Here is a 22,417-nt window from a genome sequence, read left to right on the forward strand (position 1 = left end):
GAAGCCATCTCCATTGGGATATGCCATCAACATGATAGGATGAACCTGATCAGCAATGATACTTAGGTATGTTGTGCTATTCAGACCTTTATAATGATCTGATCCTCTAGCAACTTCAGCAAGAAATTATAGCTAATTTGCCTACAAACGTCAGGTGGTCATAATAATCTGGCCATAGGATATATATATCCTGTACTTCTCCTCCCTCCCCGTCCCCACCCCCTCAATGAGATTCTGATTTATTAGTTCTGGGTGCAGCCTGGGCCTTGTGCAGTTCAGAAACTCCCTGGCGATACTAGAATGAAGCGAGGTCTGAGAACCAGGGCCTCAGCTCAGGCTTCTTGAACTTCAGAGCGATGAACCGCATGGCCTGCAGGTCTTGTTCAAACACGGCGCTGGGCCTCGCCCCCGCGAGATTCTGACTCCCGGGTCTGCGATGGGGCCTCATATTGGCATTTCTAACAAGCTCCCAGGTGATGCAGACCCGGCTGGTCCCTGGCTTTGGAGGTCAGTTTGACAGCTGTTTCTCCTACGTGGGAAACTAAGGTGAAGTGACTCGCTCAAGGTCTCTCCATGCCCTATCTCCCCACTCCCGTCTCAGGCTTTCCCATCAATTTTTCCAGCTTTCTCTTCTGCGTCTCATTCTTTCCACGTCCACGGCGAAGCCACCAATGCCATCACGAGCGGTTCTCCGGGGCTGCAGAGGGGAAAGGCCCTTTGGAAGATGCCCCGCCCTGACGGTGCCCACACGGAGATGGGCAGGCTGGCAGCGCCGCTGCGGGAGTCGCTGCGCGCGGGACTCGGCCGCACCCGTCGCGGTCCCCGAATTCTCCCTCCACCAGGTGGGTCCCAGACAGAAGTCGGCGTGAGTGGTGCGCGCGGCCAGGAGTCCGTGGGGGACCCGCGGGGAGAGGGCTGCGGTCTCCAGCCGCGCGCTCCCCCTACCCCAAGCCCCACCCACAGGTGACCTGGCGCCGACAAAGGGTGACACCAATCCGCGGGTTCGGGGAGGAGGGGGGCCGGGTTTGGGCGCCGAGAGGATAAAGGTGCTGGGCGCCCGGCTCCCGCTAGGGTTTCTGCTCCCTGCGCTTCGGCTCCTGGCCACGTGCTGGCTCCGCAGCGCCGCAAGTCTGGGCTACTTGGTCCGAAGGTCAGTGCGGAGACGGCCCGAGGTTCCCCTGTGGCGATCCTGGGGAGCGAAGGCCGACGTCGCGGGGTCCCCTAGGTAGGCTCTCCGCATGGCGTGACCCGGGCGCCGCGCAGCAGACTATGCGCTCCCGGGGGTGAGCGGGGTCCCCAGTCGTCGCCGTGGAGCTGGGAGGGAGGTCAGCGCTGGGTTTGGGGGGAATGCCCGGGCTCTGCAGGGGTCCGAAGGGCGCGACACCCTGCCCCTTCCACTTTGGGGAAGGGCGCCCCATCTCCCCGTCCCGCCGATCCCCTCCAGGTAATAGGGGCGGGCGCGGCTGTTCTCATAAAATCGGCTTATCGGTCATCTCCCCGCAGGGTGGGGTCCCATCTTTCCACCGGGAACCTGGCTGAAACCGGCTGGAGACGGGCGTGCGGCTCTAGTCTCCGAGTCTTCTCGGGTCCCTCTCCCGGGCAGGTGTGCCAGACCTCCCTCTGAGACTATTGGCTCACTCTTAGCGCTCGGGATTCTTTCGGACCATCCTTCACCAGCTCGTAATGGAATCTTTATAATGGCTGAGAAGAACTCTTACATTCTTTCAACCATCTAATTGGGTGGTCCTATCATTGCCCCTTTTCCAAGGATGGAGAAACTTGAGGTTTGGATGGTAGTGTACACAGGTTCCCATAAGCAAGGGAGTGTGGTGCCTGGCCTTGAGCCCCGCCTCCCCGCCCCCCCCCCCCCCCCCAGGCCCCGCCGGTCTGGTGATCCCCTCCTGGGAAGCCCGGAGGAAGATGCCCCCTGCCAACCTACAGAGTGCTTCCTCTTTGTCCTCTTAAGTTATAACCACATCTCTTCTCTGGAGGAGAAGGGAGGTGGGTGGGGGTGGAAGGAGGGTTTGAAACTCTATGGAACTGGTTTCCTCCCCTCCTCTCTTGGTAATTAGTGTCTTTCTGATTTAGGGCGGCCACTTCCTCCTGTGAAATGGAGTAAAGATCCCAGCTTCTGGGTTACTGTGAAAGTTAGGGAAGAGTTCAGGAAGGCAGGTGCTTTTCAAGTCTCAGTAGTTATGAGGTGCCTGATTTTGCCTTGGGTTTTTACTATTAAGAAAACACGTGTTATTTAATGAACCAGAAGATTGAAAGCTGAGACCGCCTTGCAGACGTGTTTTATAAGCATGATTGGTCCTTAAAACAGAATAAGATGTGGGAGAACCCAGGGGAAATGAAGGTGAGCCTGGTCAGCAGTGTCCGTTATTTTTTATTGATTTCAGACAGGAAAGGAGAAGGAGAGGAAGGGAGAGAGAGATAGAAATCTCAATAATGAGAGAGAATCATCCATCGGTGCCTCCTGCAGTCCCCCTACTGGGGATCGAGCCGGCAACCTGGGCATGTGCCCTGACCAGGAATGAACCCTGACCTCCTGGTTCATAGGTCCTCGCTCAACCACTGAGCCACGCCAGCGGGCAGCAGTGTCCTTTAGAAGTGGGAGAGGGCGCTGGGGCCGGGAAGTTGTCATCATCCAATGGCTGTCCTTTTGTGAAATCTGTTTTATTGAGTGCAGAGCAGGAACTTCACTTTTGGGGGCAAGGAATGCAGTTTGGAGCGGCTGACCATTCCTGGAGACCCCTGAGACTGGGAGAAAAGATAAAGGCAGCTGTGGTCAGTGTGACTCAGGTTGCAGGTTTGATTCCTGGTCAGGGCATTTACCTAGGTTGTGGGTTCGATCCCTGGTCGGGACCTGTACAGGAGGCAACCGATTGAAGTTTCTCTTTCCTGTTGATGTTTCTCTTTCTCTCTTTAAATTAATCAATTCACATATCCTCAGGTGAGGTTAAAAAAATGCTAGTCGTAAGCCTAAAGATCAAGTTAGTATTTTAACAGCAGAAGAGTATTTTTGCCTTACAATGGAAGAATTTGTAGTTATGGCTGGGTTGGCCATTTTGTATCGGTGCCAAACCATTCATCAAAGAGTAGCTTTTTAGTGCATGCTTGGCAGCAAACACAAGTAAAGGCCAAAGTAATCAGTGTAGAATAACTTTTTAGTTTCATGGTTTATTCTAGAATAAACTGAGTTGAGTTGGCACTTCTGGTGCAAAAGCAGTGCTGGTTAAAACTACTGGTGCCTTAGCACAAATCAAGGCTGTGGCATCCAACTGTACCAGTAGACATGGCATTCTTTTTTTTTTTAAAATATATTTTATTGATTTTTTACAGAGAGGAAGGGAGAGAGATAGAGAGTTAGAAACATTGATGAGAGAGAAACATCGATCAGCTGCCTCCTGCACATCTCCTACTGGGGATGTGCCCGCAACCAAGGTACATGCCCTTGACCGGAATTGAACCTGGGACCTTTCAGTCCGCAGGCCGACGCTCTATCCACTGAGCCAAACCGGTTTCGGCCAACATGGCATTCTTCATGTGCTTTCAATAAATAAGTAAAAGAATTGCCCGCTTCCCTTAAGAATGCCCTTTGTGAAACAGTAAAAATGATGAATTATATTAAATCCTGACCCTTGACATATCTTTTTAGTATGCCAAGTGGTGAAATGGATGCACTTGTTCTATGTGGAGTACAACGGCTGTCTTGAGGTAAAGCATTTTGATTGGGTCATGAACTGAACTGGCCACTTCAAAACAATTTTCAGATGACACCACCCAACATCAGAGGAGCTCCAGGGAACCGGCCTTGGCATCTGGTATCCTGGGCTTGGAGAATTGGGTGCTGCTGCTTCTCCACACGGAATCACTGCCCGCTGCTGAGATCGTGGTGTTCTACTTCACCAGCAGCAGCGTTATTGTCTTGGAATACAGCGTAAAGCAAAATCCATGTTGTATCAGTGCTCAAGTGGAGTCACATCTGTTACTTCCAGCATTTACTGAGCGCAAAGGAAGGGCGCACCTGAACTCTCTGCTCTGCAGCCTCCTGTACTTGTTACTACTTTTAGCATCCTCCAGGCTTTTAATCAAGTTTAATTGTGCATGGGGCGTTTTATTAAAAAAATATCTATCTATCTATATCTATATCATCTATCTATCTATATATATCTATCTTCCTCTCTTTCTCTTCAAGTAATGTAACATCAACACCTGGTGCTTCGTTGGGAGCTTTTAGATGGGAGCTCTTTATAGGGGTAGAGGGCAGTATGAAATTCATTGTGATTGGGAGGGGCTGTGGTGAGGAGGGCCCCGTCCCTTTGGCTGAAAGCTAAATGCTGCCCATGGAATGACCTTTCTCTGGTGTGATTGAGAACTTATTTCCACGAGGCGATGACAGAAGCCCTACCACTAGTAAAACTGACTTGTCTCAGAGTGGGAGGTGGACGGCCAGGTTAGAAACGGGTTTGGACAGAGGATTTAGGATGGCTCCTGAGAACTTGGACGCTCCTCTGTCTCTATGATGAACTGGAGCTATAACATTCAGCCTTCATAACAATGGGATAGGGTGAGGACAGAACTGGTGATGGGTGTATACTTAGCTTTAAGTTGGATTGATTAGGTTTAATAGTGTTAAGTGGCACAACCTTGTAAAAGTGACACTTTTTGTATTTATCTCTAATGGGCCTCTGGCTGGGCTTTGGTGGGGGTCAAGGCCGGTTTGTTTATAAGTTGAGTTCATTCTGATGCTTGAGCCCTGCCTGTCCTTTGGAGCCATAGAGGTCAGTATGCTGTCTATTTGGCATCCCACTAACAATTAAGACTAGGCCACAGGGGAGATTATCAATATTTTGTGTGGCAAGAAAAGCCACATTTTGTCTTTGCACTTTGGATGCTGAAATCTTCCTGTGTAACATAGCTACATCTAGATAAATATGAGTGTTTTCTCTTATTAAAATTATTTCCAATGTCTATAAAAATGTGTTCTTCTATAGAATGTTTATGGCCCATATTGACACTTGTCTGTAAAATACATATTTGAAATAATATTTGGAAAAAAAGTAAGTAGTTTTAAAAAAATTCCAGGTTGTAATTATAATGTTTAAAAGAATTAAGCATTTCATAGCCAGCCAAGTAATTTGTTTATTTACCCTGAAATAATACTTGAGTTGTAGCCCCAGACTTCAGGTTTCTCCATTGTAGACTCAGTAACTTATTATGTAACAGGACTGCTCACTCAAACCACCTGCTTTCCAGTGTGATTCTGAATAGAAGATATATTTTTATTGACGTGCATAAGAGAACCCCGGCAGAAAGAAAGAAAAGAACAAAGCCTGCAGGCCAGGAGGCATAAGGATTCACGTTTTAACCACACCCAGAGCTGTACGTGCAGCATTCTTATTCTTGTTCTAACCCAGCAGCAGCGACCTCCAACAGATCTATCTGTCATAGCGCCTTGGGACTGTGGCTGAAACCAGAAGACTCCAGTGTTTCTATTTATCTCAAGCTGGGGTGTGGGGATGAACGGGAAAACTCCCGTTATTAATTGAAAAATTAATAATAAAGAATATTTTTTAAAATGTTATTTATTGGAGAGAGAGAAAGGGGGGGGGAGAGAGAGAGAGAGAGAGAGAGAGAGAGAGAGAGAGAGAGAGAGAAGAGAAATGCCGATTTGTTGCTCACTTATTTATGCACCCATTGGTTGATTCTTGTATGTGCCCTGACTGGGACTGAACCCGCAACCTTATCTATTGGGATGATGCTCTAACCAACTGAGCTACTTGGCCAAGGCTGGACACTACTTTTTTTCTCCAATAGAGAACCATTTTTGCTTCACAGAATGACAGACACACTATGGTTATTCATATCTGGAGAATTAGAATACATTTTCTAAAACAACAACAAGTGAGTCTGTGACTTCAAGGAAAAAACTAATGGTATTTGTTGCCAAATAACTTGTATCCACCACCATGAGCCTGATACCTTCTCAGTACTTAGGAATAGCCAGTAGGACTTTGATACTGTATAGTGAAGTATGTTAACATTGGGAAGCTTGGCATAAATCCCTGGACCAATATTTCCCAAAAGATCAATGCAGGAAATTACAAATCATGCAGGGGTAAAAAATCAATTCAAAGCATTAGATAGACAAGTGGGTTTTAATGTAACGGGGTCTGAAAGCCATCGATATGGCTTCAGTTCTGCATGGGAACTAACCTTAAAGAAACTAGCATGTGTTGAGTTCTGACATTAAAAACTAGTATCTGGAATAATCAGAAAAGGCTTTTTTTTTTAATATATATTTTTATTGATTTCAGAGAGGAAGGATGAGGGAGAGAGAGATAGAAACATCCACGATGAGAAAGAATCATGGATTGGTTGCCCCCTGCAAGTCCCCTACTGGGGATCGAGCCCACACCCAGGCATGTGCCCTTGACCGGAATCGAACCTGGGACCTTTCAATTTGCAGGCCGACACTCTATCCATGGAGCCAAACTGGGGTGAAAAGGCTTTTAAAATACCAAACCCTTTTCCCACTATTTTGCTGTGTGAGTTTGTATTTTCTTCATATACTTCAATCAAAACAACAAACAGATCAAGTCCAAAAGCAGATGTTAACATGTTATTTGGCTTTAAATGAATTAAGATGTTAAACATTTCTCATCCAGCTGGAGTGGCTCAGTGGTTGAGCGTTGACCTATGAACCAGGAGGTCACGGTTTGATTCCTGGTCAGGGCACATGCTCAAGTTGCAGGCTCGATCCCCAGTGTGGGGTGTGCAGGAGGCAACCAATCGATGATTCTCTCTCATCATTGATGTTTCTATCATTCCCTCTCCTTTCCTCTCTGAAATCAATAAAACTATATTAAAAAACACACATTTCTCAGTTTTGCTTTCTAATACAGCAAAATATTCTTAGATATAAGCCACATAAACAAAAGCTCTTTATAGCCCTAAATTTTTAAGAGTATAAAGGAGTCCTAAGACCAGGAAACTTGAGAATTGCTGCCTTATGCATATTAACTTGAACTTGGCAGGAGCAATATAATCTTGACTTAGAAAAGCTATATGCTGTAGGTGGTTAGAAGTGTTTTGTTTTGCTTCTGTTTTTAAAGTCCATGCATTGTTAAAGCAATCCCATAATAGGGACAGTAGTGCCGCTTGGTGGTTAATAATTGGGTCCTGAAGGGGGGGTGGCTGCCTTGGGTAAATTCGATAGTTCAGTAAAGCTCTCCACACTTGTGAGCATCAAATGTTAGCTATTAATAGTAGTGGAATAGGATGAATTAACTCAATTATGAATTGTCCAGATTATTAAACTAAAAAGCTTTATATTCAATTAGAAATTTGTACCTCCTTCATGCCTTCAACTCCTTAAAGAAGGGAAAGAAGAAATGAATAGAATTGTACCTATTTCATATCTTCAGTTTGCCTTTCCCTGACTGTAGTCTCTTGAACCTTAAAAAACAGACAAAAAACAAACCCTTTTAAATTGTGGCCATTTATTATTTTGCTTTTGGAATTGAGAACTCTCTTTGAGTTTCAACTGTTCCGGTAGATCTAATTTCTTGGCTTCCTCATGATTCCCTTGAACTTGCTGAAATAGGTGACTTGGAGAATCAAAGTTCTTACCTGGTCTCAGGTGTCAAGATTGGCTGCAAAATGGTCTCCCAAAGGTCTCCTAAGGGATGCTTGAAGGCAGCTCGGGCCTTTTCGTAACATGGCACACCCTGGATGCCTGAGCATGGAGCCAGAGATGTGTCAGTGAGGGTTCTTTCCTGCTTGTTTGGGAAAGTTAGCTGGGACGAAGGGCCTCTGGGCTTTGTATGTAGGACTCCGTCTGATACTGGGGAACTGTCGAATCAAACCACTGATCTGACAGAAGTCCCCACACTTCCACCCACCTTATTTCTTTGTCCTAAAGAACTAAACCTTTTATGGCTCATAAAAGGGTGTTAAAGCATATGTTTTCAGAAGATTGGTGTGTCCCCCCCCCCTATAATTTGGACTTTAAGGATTACAAGAAAGCTGCTACCCCTGGCATTTTAATTTAGAATTACTGTTATCTACTCAAGACACTGAGTTGAATGTGGTAGTAGGCTAAATTCAGATCCTAAACTGGAAATGTCTTCAACTCTGGTTACCTTTTCTCCTTTCATGGTGTACAATATACAATGGTTGAGATCTGGGTTATCTCTTTTGAGGGGTAGGGCACCAGAGTCAGCTCTGAAGGTTCATCTGCCAGTGCTGCTGGAAGTCTTACAACAGAGGGTGGTGGAGGCCATGGGGTTGTGTGCAAAGTGCAATAGGCCTGATACTAGAGAGTGGGAAGTTTGCAAGTTGTGGGGCTCTGATTTACTCTTGTGACACACTTACCTGGTTGCTGGGGATGGAATGGGGAAAATGGAAGCCCTTTGGGCATTGTCCAGTCTCAATCCATGTGTGATTGGACCACCTTTTTAAAAAAATATATATTTTTTATTGATTTTAGAGAGGAAGGGAGAGGGAGAGAGATAGAAACATCCATGATGAGAGAGAATCATTGACCCCCTCCTTCCTACATGCTCTCTACTGGGGTTTGAGCCCACAAACCCAGACATGTGCTCTGACCGGGAATTGGACTGTGACCTCCTGGTTCATAGGTCGATGCTCCACCACTGAGCCGTGCTGGCCAGGTGGCACTGTGTTATTTAACCTGGGACCTATTTGTGCTCTGTGATGGTGCACAGACAGGTTGATAACAGTTGTCAGTGTTAAAGCCTTCTCTAGGATCCGCTGACTTAGTGTTTCTGGTGTGTGTGACTCTATGTAGTAAGGTCCGCGGTGACAGGAGAGCCTAGTTAATGTCAGCATTGTGCACTTCCAATTCTAAATCTCCATCCAGCCTTTGTTTGCCTGCACTTTGCATGAGGAGTGTTTTATCCCCTTTTCACAGGGCTCTGCTCCCAATGGGCTTCTTGACTGGCACACTCAGCAGTCTCATTAGTTCAATTCATGAATCCAAAACATGGCTTTGCTCGTGAACTGACAATCTTTTTTTTAAAATTCTTTATTTTATTTTATTTATTTATTAATTATTATTATTTTTTTTTGCTTCAAGTATTACAAAGGGTATTACATATGTGTCCTTTTTTTCCTTCCCGCCCTTGACAATCCCCTGGCCTCCCCTACCCCCCCAGTGTCTTATGTCCATTGGTTATGCTTATATGCATGCATACAAGTCCTTCGGTTGATCTCTTACCCACTTCCCTCCTGCCCTCCAACCCTCCCCGGCCTTCCCGCTGCAGTTTGACAATCTGTTTGAGGCAGCTCTGCCTCTGTATCTATTATTGTTCAAAAGTTTATAATGGTCTCTATTATCCATGAATGAGTGAGATCATGTGGTATTTTCCCTTCATTGACTGGCTTATTTCACTTAGCATAATGCTCTCCAGTTCCATCCATGCCGTTGCAAATGGTAAGAGTTCCTTCTTTTTTACAGCAGCATAGTATTCCATCATGTAGATGTACCACAGTTTTCTAATCCATTCATCTACTGATGGGCACTTAGGCTGTTTCCAGATCTTAGCTATGGTGAATTGTGCTGCTATGAACATAGGGGTGCATATATCCTTTCTGATTGGTGTTTCTGGTTTCTTGGGATATATTCCTAGAAGTGGGATCACGGGGTCAAATGGGAGTTCCATTTTCAGTTTTTTGAGGAAATTCCATACTGTCTTCCATAGTGGCTGCACCAGTCTGCATTCCCACCAGCAGTGCACAAGTGTTCCTTTTTCTCCACATCCTCTCCAGCACTTGTCGTTTGTTGATTTGTTGATGATAGCCAGTCTGACAGGTGTGAGATGGTACCTCATTGTTGTTTTGATTTGCATCTCGCGGATGATTAGTGACTTTGAACATGTTTTCATATGTCTCTTGGCTTTCTGAATGTCCTCTTTTGAAAGGTGTCTATTTAGGTCCTTTGCCCATTTTTTGATTGGATTGTTTATCTTCCTTTTGTTAAGTTGTATGAGTTCCCTATAAATTTTGGAGATTAGGCCCTTATCAGATATGACATTGGCAAATATGTTTTCCCACGCAGTGGGTTTTCTTGTTGTTTTGTTGGTGGTTTCTTTTGCTGTGCAGAAGCTTTTTTATTTTGATGTAGTCCCATTTGTTCATTTTCTCTTTAGTTTCAAGTGCCCTAGGAGCTGTATCAGTGAAGAAATTGCTTCGGCATATGTCTGAGATTTTGTTGCCTTTGGATTCTTCTAGAATTTTTATGGTTTCCCGACGTACATTTAAGTCCTTTATCCATTTTGAGTTTATTCTTGTGTATGGTGTAAGTTGGTGGCCTAGTTTCATTTTCTTGCATATATCTGTCCAATTTTCCCAACGCCATTTATTGAAGAGACTATCTTGGCTCCATTGTATGTTCTTGCCTCCTTTGTCAAATATTAATTGAGCATATTGGTTCGGGCCGATTTCTGGGCTCTCTATTCTATTCTATTGATCTATATGTCTGTTCTTGTGCTAGTACCAGGCAGTTTTGAGAACAGTGGCTTTGTAATACAGCTTGATATCTGGTATTGAGATCCCACCTACTTTGTTCTTTCTCAGGATTGCTGCAGCTATTTGGGGTCTTTTTTTTAATTCCAGGTGAATTTTTGGAGAGTTCGTTCTAGATCTGTGAAGTATGCCGTTGGTATTTTAATGGGAAGTGCATTGAATTTATAGATTGCTTTGGGTAGTATGGACATTTTAATGATGTCGATTCTACCAATCCATGAACACGGTATGTTCTTCCATCTGTTTATGTCTTCCTCTATCTCTTTTTTCAACGTCCTGTAGTTTTCTGAGTAGAGGTCTTTTACCTCGTTAGTTAAGTTTATTCCTAGGTAGCTTAATTTTTTTGGTGCGATGGTAAACGGGGTTGTTTTTATAATCTCTCTTTCTGAAAGTTCACTATTGGTGTATAGAAATGCCTCAGATTTCTTGGGGTTAATTTTGTATCCTGCTATAAAATTCTTTATTTTTGAAAGTGTTACACATGTCTCCTTTTCCCCCCATTGACCTGTCCCCATCCGCTCCCTAGTGAGCTGACAATCTTTTATATATATATATGTATGTATATATATATATTATTGATTTTTTTATAGAGAGGCAGGGAGAGGGATAGAGAGTTAGAAACATCAATGAGAGAGAAGCATCGATCAGCTGCCTCCTGCACACCCCCCACTGGGGATGTGCCCACAGCCAAGGTACATGCCCTTGACCAGACTCGAACCCGGGACCCTTTAGTCCGCAGGCCAACGCTCTATCCACTGAGCCAAACCGGTCAGGGTGAGCTGACGATCTTAATGTTAATTCTGGTTAAGGAGTTTGTGTGATGAGGGTTTGGGACATATAGGTTCCATGATGAACTCTGCTCCTTTTTTCTTACAGGCTATTTGAGAAAATGCCGGTCCTTAGGATGCTGCAGCGAGTTGTGGGCCAGATGCTGCAGAGCCCCACCTGTGGCTGTAGGGCAGCTGCCCTGCCCGGCCGCATCCTGGGCACCTCCCCTTGGCAAATCCCAGCAAATGCCAACTGCCACTCTGCTTCTCTATCTGAAACAGACCGGCCACGGGTCTTAATTACAGGTTGAGTTTGTGGCTTGATTATTTTATCTTCTGTGCAGCTTCTGTGTGATTGTGTATTTGTTTTTGGAATGTTTGACATGCTATCAGCTAACATTTATTAATCACAGACTACCTTTTCCGCTTTTGACTTCCTCCCGAATATTGCAGATCTCTAATCTTTATTTCATCACTGTCGGCAGCTCTTGTTTTCCCTGTCATAATTGTTGTTGTTGTTAATCCTCACCCAAGGATGTTTTTGCCCATTGATTTTCAAAGAGAGTGTAAGGGAGGAAGGGATAGGGGAGAAGAGAGAGAGGGAGAGAGAGAGAGAAACATCAATGTGAGAGAGGCACATCAATTGGTTGCCTCTTGCACATGCCCTGAGTGGGGCCAGGGATTGAGCCTGCAACCCAGGTATGTGCCCTTGACCTGGAATCAAACCCTTCGTTGCATGGGCTGACACTCTAACCATTGAGTTCACTGGCCAGGGCTCCCTGCTATAATTTTTAATTATCTGAGGGAGGAACTATTTAGCTGGGGGTCCAAAAGCTGTTGTGGATCTCAGTTCCACTGCCTTATTAGGATCGTCTTGGGAGCAAAGGTGTAGGATGAGAGCATGGATTCTGAAACCAGGAGCATCTTTTCTTGTTGAAATTTCTCAACCTAAACTCAGTGTCATTCATCCCAAGCAGTTACTACATGTTTGTGTGTTGGAGACAGAGAAGATAAGTTAGGGCCTGCCTGGAGGAGCTCACCCCATCATCTCATGTTACCATCCATCTCATTGTCACCAGACTTGCTCCCTGATCCTCCTTATCCCTGTACACCCAATGCCTGATTTTGTACCTGCCTCACTGCAAACTTCACTCCCACATACTTCCAGCCAATCCAAGCCCATCTGATTTAATTGACATGTTTTATTTCCTTCTTGCCAGGTTTTCTTCCCTTGGCTTACATTCCTCACAGTGTGTGTGTGTGTGTGTGTGTGTGTGTGTGTGTGTGTGTGTGTGTGTTTCTTTTACTGCTTCTTTCTCTTCTTCTGCTGTGAATAGGTTTCAAGTGTTGTAGGTTCCCCTCTGCACTTTCCTCTCTGATTTGCTCAGCTTGTTGTCTGCTTTTTTACTCCCTCCTACTTTCACTAACGAAGCATCTTCCAGGGCCCATGTGAGCATCAGTGGGCCTGGTTTCAGTCCCATGTTAACCTGTATCTTCCTGCCTCATTCATTTCTCCCAAATGAAATTTATGGTATGTTCCTTCAAATGTGCTCCCAGCACCGCCCCCCCCCCCCCCCCCGCCCAGCTCTCCCATTTCTATCAGTGACATTTTAATGCCATTTTATTGATTTTAATGCCTTTTTGTTGATTCAATTATCTGCCCCTTTTTTCAGATACCTTCTTGGTTTGTCCCCCCTCTTTCTCCTTTCACATCCCACTCCAGTTTTGATGGAGGATGGGGTCCTGGGAAATCCCACCAGAGGCCAAGACAAACTGTATATTTGCGTATTTTAACACTTGTAGTGGACAAGCTTCAGAGCCATTGAAAAACAAAGGCAAAGCTGGGAACAAATTCCTGGCCCGAGGAGCTGGGAGGTTGTCGGCTTCCTTGTGACTTTTCTCTTCCTACACCCTTTCTTCCCTTTAGGGACTTTGTGCTGGAGAGAGGGTTGTCTCTGAAACTAATCTTAGCTGTATCGATTTCTATATTCACTTGGAGGAGGTAATTCAATTCTATCAGGCCAACCTGGGACTTTATCTAATTAGATAAGATTGTAACTATAGCCTATTCCATTATTCCATTCTGGGAATAATTGCTTTGGTTAGATTTGGATTAAAGTTTTACTTTTTCTCCCCTTTATCTAGGGGGTCTTGGCCAGCTTGGAGTGGGGCTTGCTACCTTGTTAAGGTAAGAGCCTTAAAAGCTGAAATTTGAAATCTGAGTTCTTCAGTATAGGACGTTGGTCTTTGGTACCATTTAACTATTTAATCCTTTCCCTCCCCTTCCTGTTTTGAAGATATCATATCTAAAGTGGCTGTTTAGAATACATTTCATTTGGCCTCTTAATATCATAGACATTTGGCTCAACATCTCCCACACTGGTCCTTTGCGCCCCCTCTTTTCTCACTTAGACAGAGTAAGACACCTAACTCCAAATGAATCACTTGATTTTTAGATGTTTGGGGGCAGAGGGAAGTACGTGTAGAAACTGACAAGGAACAGTGTGGGATTTAGAGGGAGTGGGATGAAAAAATAAGAGCAAGGAAAGAAGAATGGAGAGGGAGAGGTAAAAACTTATGGGTACAGGGAAGAAATTGATGGCAAACATAGGGATGATAAGAGGTGAAAGTAGGAACAGAAGATGGGGGTGTGAAAAGGGAGAGAGAGGCCTGAGTGTGGTCAGAACTGAGGGTGTGTGTGTGTAGGCATGAACAAAAAGGGGATTCAGAGGCTGACCACAAGTTACAGTTCTTATTTGAAAGACTGTTTTCATTGAGCCAATTATACCCTCGCTGTGCCAACTCGTGTGTATTGATTTTCCCTTCAGGAAACAATTTGGGAAGGACAATGTGATTTTGTCTGACATAAGAAAACCCTCCGACCAGGTGTTCCATAGTGGTGAGAGATCATTGCTTTTGTTTTTATCTTTACTTTTCAAAGTGCAGTTAGAGAAGCAGCTCATGAAATCTGTGTGACACAGCTCTTAACCAGGCGTGTGCATTAAAGAAGGAGAAGTATTGAGGCACAGATGTGTCCTTGGTAGTTCTGTAAAATGTCTATAGTTATGCTGCTGCTCATTCAAGTGTGACAAGAATAGGAGAGTTCTGAATGTAAAGTTTTGGAATAACATCTTTGGCTAACATGTGGCATAGTATCTTTGGAATAAAAGCATTGATTACTGTCTTTTTAATATATATATTTTATTGATTTTAGAGAGGAAGAGAGAGAGAGAAACATCAATGATGAGAATCATTGATCAGCTGCCTCCTGCAGGCCCCCTTTTGGGGATCGAGCGCACAACATGGGCGTGTGCCCTAACTGGGAATCTAACTGCAACCTTCTGGTTCATAGATCTACACTCAACCACTGAGTCACACCGGCTGGGCAATTCCTGTCTTTTTGAGTTTTTAGTAAACTTATTGGCTCAGAGAGCTAGCAAACAAAACTAAAATCCTATAATGAGGAACTTTAAAAATTTGGAGAAATTAATCCTCATATTTCAACATAGACTTGCTCTTAAACTACTACTACTACTACACACACACACACACACACACACACACACACACACATCTCAAACTCATCTAACTCCACTAAATCAGAAATGTTTTTATAATGTCTTCTAGTCCTTTCTGTTTCAATACCATCCTTTTGCTGTTTATGGAGGGGAAGAATGGTAATTTGCTATAATAGGAAAATTGGCATTGAATAAAATCAGCTTTACCTCCAAATCAACCGGGTATTATAAATTCATGATTTCTTGTTCTTCTATACCAGTGATTTTCAACCTTTTACATCTCATTGTACATATAAACTAATTACTAAAATTCTGTGACACTCCAAAATATATATTTTTGCCTATATGACAAAAAGAATAGGTATAGTTTTCATTCATTCACACCAGATGGCTATTGTGTTGGCTGTTGCCATATTTTAAAAATATATTTTTATTGATTCCAGAGAGAGGAAGAGAGAGGGGAGAGAGAGAGATAGAAACATCAATGATGAGAGAGAATCACTGATTGGCTGCCTCTTGCATGCCCCCAAATAACTCTGGCATGTGCCCTTGATTGGAATCAAACCCAGGACCCTTCAGTCTGCAGGCTGATACTCTATCCATTGAGCCAAACTGAATAGGGCAATTTTTTTTTTTATTTGACAGTCTAAGGGAAAAGAGATCACTGCCCCAGACTAAATAGTCAGGTATTGCATGTTTTAAAATTTCTTGTGGCATATCGGTTGAAAACCACTGTTCTGTACCATGGCATTTTGTTTTGGTTTTTAAACCCATTTCTTTCTTCCTTTAAAAATACCTAACTTTTAAGCAGAGTGTAATCACTCTGAATGTAGGGTTGGTGTTAACAATGCTGACTGGATCCAATTGCCTGGTTGTGACCATATTTCTCCCACTTACTCTGATTCTGGCAAGTTCTTAACCTCTCTGTGCCTCAGTTTCCTCATCAGTAAAATGTATCTACCTCAGAGGCCGTGTGAGAGCTACATATACAGAAAGCCCTTAGAGCAGTGCCTGCAAGTCTAAGTCCTTATAAGCATTAGCTGTTGTCAACTGTGAGGTGGTTGTAGCTGATGATTCTTCCATAGTAAAATGCCCAATAGTGTGGAAGTGGTTCAGTTACCAAGTTGGTATTAATGGAAGTCACAGCTCAAGGGGTGGGGAGGACCATTTGGCTTTTCAAACCCCCAACTTCTCACTTTTGTGGTTTCACCATGTTCCCGGTAGGCCCATTTATTCATTCCGACGTTCTGGATTACAAGCATCTTCGAGAGATCGTGGTAAATCACCGCATCACCTGGCTGATCCACTATAGCGCTGTGCTCAGCGCGGTCGGAGAAGCAAACGTACGCTTGGCAAAAGCGGTAAATATCACAGGTAAGTCTCTGGACCTTGCCCAGTATTTGTCGACGTTTCCCGTTCTTCAGCAAGGGGTTGTTCAGTTGTGATACTGTCTGTTGGTTTCAGGATTGCATAATGTTCTGGATGTTGCCTTGGAACACAATTTGCGCTTGTTTGTGCCCAGCACGATCGGAGCTTTCGGACCTACTTCTCCCCGGGACCCAACCCCTGATCTCTGCATTCAGAGACCCAGGACGATCTACGGGGTGTCCAAGGTCCACGCCGAGCTCATGGGAGAAGTACGTATCGTTTGGCAAGATGACTCAGTGTTTTCTTTTTTGTTCTTTTGCCTCAGACGCCTGCTGGTTTATCCTTGGGGGGCTTCCCCTTCCCCCATCCCATCCCCCAGAAATGCTCATGAACTGATTATGATTGCAAAACAGCATGTTCAGATAGCTCCGGAAGAACTCAGCCCTCAGCCATATGGTACCACTTACACTTCCTAAAGGCCCTCAAATGGCATTTGCTGCCCTTTTGTCTGTTCTCCCATTATTGGTAGTTATTGTTGGTAACTTTAAATAACTTTTTTAATCCTCACCTGAGGATATGTTTTTTTTATTTTATTTCTTTATTCATTTTTAGAGAGAGGGAGAGAGAAACAATGATTCTTGCCTCCTACAGGGGCCCAACTGGGGATTTTTTTTTAAAAAAATATTATATTATTGATTTCAGAGAGGAAGGGAGAAAGAGAGAAAGAGAGAAACATCAATGATGAGAGAGAATCATTGATTGGCTGCCTCATGCACAACCCTCAGTGATCGAGCCTGCAACCTGGGCATGTGCCCTGGCTAGGAATCAAATCGTGACCTGGTTCATAGGTTGATGCTCAGCCACTGAGCCATGCTGGCTGGGCCCAACTGGGGATGGAAACCACAATCTAGGTATGTGCCCTAATCAGCAATCAAACCCACAATCTTTTGCTATATGGAATGATGCTCCAATCAACTGAGCAAACTGCCAGGGCTGGTTTTATTCTTTTATACTCTGTGTCTTTTTTGTACCATATAGCAAATTTTAGTTGGTGTCTGATCCTTCAGCTGATGTCACAGTCGTTGCTCTCCAGTCACCCACTGTCCTCCCCTGTACTCTTCCCAGTGCTGCTGTGCAGGACAATGAGCAGGGACTCCTTCCCAAAGAAAGGGTGGAAATCCCTACTGGGGGCTGAGTTATTATTTACTATGTTGATTTAACCCCAGGATGATGATTCTTTGAAGATACAAGTTGAAGTTATTTATTAAAGAAAAATGAGTCTGTTAGAAATTCTAGAGGCTTCCTTTCCTTCAGGAGAATTTTAATATTACTGATTAGGATGATATTTCAGAAAAAGGCTGTTATTTCTTTGTATTGCTCTATCTGATTTAAAAGATTCTTTTTAAACTAAGTTTCCTTTCTTTTGTAGTATTATTATTATCGGTATGGGTTAGATTTCCGATGCCTGAGATATCCTGGCATCATTTCGGCTGACTCCGAACCTGGAGGAGGAACAACTGGTAAGTGTTGCTTCCTATTTCTTTCTTTTTAAGAAAAAAAAAAAAAAGGCGTGTGTATTGATTTTTAGAAAGAGAGAGTAAGGGAAAGAGTGAGAGAGGAACATCAATGTGAGAAGAGAAACATAGATCGGCTGCCTCCTGCATGCCCACTACTGAAGATTGAGCCTGCAACCCAGGCATGTGCCCTGATGGGGAATCAGAGACCGTTTGGTGCATGCGATGATACTCATCCAACTGAGCCACACAGGCAGGGTTCCTATTTCTTTTGTTTGTAAAATAGGGAATAGGATGATGGATCTGCAGTCAGACGTATGCTGACTGGAGTTTCTGCATCCTCTCCAGGAAGTGCATCTGAGAAGCTCATCGAACACAATTGACTCACACTTGCTAAGGGCAGCTTATGTCCGTGTTGGAAATCCAGCTCAGGATGGGCCACTGGGCGCACAGTGCTGGAATCAAACAGTTAATAGTCAAGAACAAATTTGTTACCCACAGTGTAGGGAGACATATGTAAAAGGAACATAAGCATTTATCATTATTATTATTAATTTGGACCCAAGCACTCATTATATTTCCTAACTCCTAGATTAGAAATCCTTCCCATACGAAGGGTCCTGAGATACACTATAAAAGATACTTGAAAAATCTGAGGGATTTAAAAAGAGGCTTTGGTTTTTGTTAAAAAGTTTTTTTTTAAAGTTTTTCCTAGTCCTGGCTGGATAGCTCAGTTGGTTGGCGGTTCAATCTCCAGTCAAAGCACATTCCAATGAATGCATAGCTAGGTGGAACAAGTCAATATTAACAATAATTACTAATTTTAATTAATTAATAATTAAAATAAAACACTTTTGCCTTAGTGTGGTGCTTCTCCAAGTATGGGAACCCCTGTGTATCCCTGAGACCTTTTCAAAGGGTCCAAGAGGTCGAAACTATTTTCATATCAATCCTAAGCTGTTATTTGCCCTTTTCACTCTCCTTTCCAAGTGCACTGTGGAGTTCTCCAGGGGCTGCGTGATGTGCGCTAGCACAGCAGACTGAATGCAGAAGCAGATAGGGGACAGTAGTCTTCTCTTAACCAGACAGTAAAGAGATTTTTCAAAGCATAAAACATGCCATTCTTCTCACTAAATTTTCTTTTGTTTGGAAGATATGTCCTTTTTCATATAAAATGTCATACATGTGAATATATAATGGTCTGTTATGGTCATTTTAAAATGTAATATTTAAACATTTTTTCTCAGTTAATTCCTGATACAGTCAATATTAATATAATTCACATGAAAAATACCTCATTGGAGGTCCTCAGTGTTGTTGTTTTTTAAGAGCATAGAATGGGCCCGGCCAGCATGGCTCAGTGGCTGAACATCAACCTATGAACTAGGAGGTCACAGTTCAATTCCCAATCACTGGGTTGTGTGCTCGATCCCTGGTATGGGGTGTGCAGGAGGCAGCTGACCAATGATTCTCTCTCATTGATGTTTCTATCCCTCTCTCCCTCTCTCTTCCTTTCTGAAATAAATAAAAATACATTTAAAAAAAAGAAAGAGAGAGCATAGAGAGGTTCAGAGACTAAGATGTTTGAGAACCACTGCCTTAATCCAAGAAGCTCACTCATGATTTTTTCCTAAGAAGACCCACTGACAGGATTTTCTTTCAGACTATGCAGTCCAGATTTTCCACAATGCAATCAAGAATGGCAAATTTGAGTGTTACCTGAAACCCAGCACGAGGCTACCGATGATGTACATTGATGACTGCCTCAGGGCCACCCTGGAATTCATGGAGGCCCCGGTAGAGTCCCTCTCTAGTCGGACTTACAACATCAATGCCATGAGCTTCTGTCCTGAGGAGCTGGCCCAGGAGGTTCTTAAGCACATACCAGAATTCCAGATCACGTACAACGTGGATTCTGTTCGACAGGCCATAGGTTGGTACATCATTGCAAACCCTGTCAAACTGAGGTTATGCTTCACTCTGCACTGAGTCCCTTGAGGACATACCAGTAATCAGTGGAGGATAAGTAGAGCTTGAAGCCTTCCTGAGGGTCTTGGCACCTTCTGGAGAAGGAATTGTTGAGCCATAGCCCACAGAGGCTGCGATTTTGGGAAATGATATCTAAAGTGGGTGGAATAGTTTCATTCCAAATAAACAGCTTGTCAGCATTTCACCATTTTACAGTTTGAACATAAAACAAGCAGACATAGTAGGAAAGGAGCAAATACTGTGACCGTGCCACTCTGTAGCTCTGAGCACCTTTGCCTGTAAGATTCCTACCTTATGAGTTTGCATGAGATTTTAATAGTGTGTGACAATTCACAGTGCCTGACAGTAGACGTATAATACAATCTTCTAATCTAAGAGGGCGACTGTGTATGCACATAGTAGCTGCTCTGGTTTGCTCACAGGGGGAATTTCAAAGAGGCAATTTATTTTATGGTATCTTGTATGATAGACCATTATATAAAGTACTAGAAGCCCGGTGCACAATAATTTATGCAATGGCAAGGGGGGGTGGGTCCCTCAGCCCAACCTGTGCCCTCTCACAGTCTGGGACCCCTCAGGAGATAACCACCTGCTGGCTTAGGTCCGCTCCCCTGGTGGCAGATGGCACGCCCAATCCCGAGGTGTCTGCCCCGTCTCTCCCGGTCGCAGATGGCAGGCCCGGATCCCGCATTAGTCGGGCGGTGGCTCGGGATTGCGCTGCCGCCCACCCTGCCTGCCTGACCCTGCACACGGCAGGCCAGGATCTCCCGCTGGGGTGGCCATCAGCTGGGGCTGCGCAGCAGGATCTGCCTGCAGTATGCAAATTAGCTGCCATCTTTGTTGGTGGTTAATTTGCATATCATGCTGATTAGCTAATGAGAGGTGTAGCGAAGGTATGGTCAATTACCATGTTTGTCTATTATTAGATAGGATTCTAGACCTTTTTGCAATTCTAGAGCCTGAAAAACTTAAGCTACTCTTCTGTACCTTTTCCTAGCGGATAGTTGGCCGATGAACTTCGATGACAGCAATGCCCGTAAGGACTGGGGATGGAAACATGATTTTGACCTTCCACAGCTGGTGACGACAATGTTGAGCTTCATTGGTTCCCATAGTAGAGTTGCCCAAGCTAACTGAAGGACTCGAACGGAAGAGCTTGTGTATCCTGGACAGCTTTCCAGGGAAGACCATAATGACCCCAAGGTCATAAAACCAAGGACCTAGTATATCCAGAGTCGAGGCCTAATTAAACTAAGTTCATATTGAATTGCTGGATGGAGAATTGAGTTGGCTTTAGCATTTTAAAAATATTGCTCTGGTGGTTGAACTTCTAAATCTTTGGACCTAAACTTGTCCAAACACTCATATCACAGAATGAATACTTAAGTCATAATAATTTCCATTTCCTTAAATAAGATGAAATGACTATTTCTGGGGAGGGGAAGTATGTGACACTTTGTGTTTAATTAAATTCAATTTAAATATCACTTCGAAGTCTCTATTCTCTTGACTAGAGACCAAAAATTATATTTTAAAGACTATATCAAAGATGATCCCCATATTTAAAAGTACTCTTTACTATTCCATCAGAATATAAAACGTTTGGTATGTTTATTAATCCCATGTTTATAGTGTTCAAAAGATTTTAACACTTCTTCAAAAATTATCACTTCTCATATATTTCTGTAAGAAGGTATATCTGTAGGAAATTAAGGATAGCAAAGACGATGTAACCAGTGAAGGGTAGTGCCTCTCTTATTTTGATTGCCTTCCTGTTAGTGAGCTAAGTGGTAATTAGCAGGAGTATAATTCCCTTACCTGGCAATGTCTATCTCCCAGAGGAGCTTATCTAAATATTCAGGTTTCTGGGCTCACCTCTTCAATTGGCTCAAATGGGGAAGGGCATCTAAGTGCTTCCAGTTGTCCTATTGCAGCTCAGGCCCACTAGTTTATACCAATTCCAAACACTATTTTCTGAGAACTTTTTGTTACAGCCTTTGTTTTATGCACTCTTAGATCGAGGCTTCAGAAGAGCTACTCTGAAGCTATATAATAAAAACCTAATATGCAAATCAACTGAATGGTGGAACAACTGGTCGCTATAATGCATGCAGGTGTTGAGCATGTGCCCCCCCACCGCCCCCACCCAGAGGTGACCAGCAGCGGTGATCAGGGGGTGGGGCTGGCCAGCAGGCGGGGCCAGGCAGCCAGCCAAAAAGGGTGCCAGCTGCGCACCTCCCCACCCCCATCACCCCACAGATGGCCCTGATCACCGGCCAGGCCTAGGGACCCTACCCTATATATTGGGAACAGTCTCTTAGATTTAAAAGTTAAAATCTGTCAAGGCTTCTTTAACACTGAAAAAAACAGGATGATGCAGCAATGACACGCATGCTGTGGCTTGTACATTTAAAAAATATATATATATATATTATTGATTTTTTACAGAGAGGAAGGGAGAGGGATAGAGAGTTAGAAACTCTCAATGAGAGAGAAACATCGATCAGCTGCCTCCTGCACACTCCGTACTGGGGATGTGCCCGCAGCAACCAAGGTACATGCCCTTGACCGAAATCAAACCTGGGACCCTTCAGTCCACAAGCCGACGCTCTATCCACTGAGCCAAACCAGGTAGGGCTGGCTTGTACATTTTGTGGTCATTTCTGATTCTGACATTTATAACTGTGTGACAAAGGCAATTACTTAACTT

General features: G+C 44.0%; 1 protein-coding gene across 1 annotated transcript; it reads left to right on the forward strand.

The window, feature by feature from the left end:
- Positions 1-1,069: 1,069 nt before the first annotated feature.
- LOC132234236 (L-threonine 3-dehydrogenase, mitochondrial-like) lies at positions 1,070-20,974 on the forward strand. Its single transcript, XM_059695278.1, has 10 exons — positions 1,070-1,150; positions 3,659-3,717; positions 11,428-11,624; positions 13,464-13,506; positions 14,147-14,217; positions 16,061-16,210; positions 16,301-16,473; positions 17,634-17,724; positions 19,382-19,651; positions 20,705-20,974. Exons 2-10 carry the CDS (start codon positions 3,692-3,694, stop codon positions 20,842-20,844), a joined length of 1,161 nt encoding a protein of 386 aa, XP_059551261.1. The 5' UTR covers positions 1,070-1,150; positions 3,659-3,691; the 3' UTR covers positions 20,845-20,974.
- Positions 20,975-22,417: the final 1,443 nt, after the last annotated feature.

Source organism: Myotis daubentonii, chromosome 5 (genome assembly GCF_963259705.1).
Source record: "Myotis daubentonii chromosome 5, mMyoDau2.1, whole genome shotgun sequence".
In the NCBI taxonomy this organism is placed as follows: domain Eukaryota; kingdom Metazoa; phylum Chordata; class Mammalia; order Chiroptera; family Vespertilionidae; genus Myotis; species Myotis daubentonii.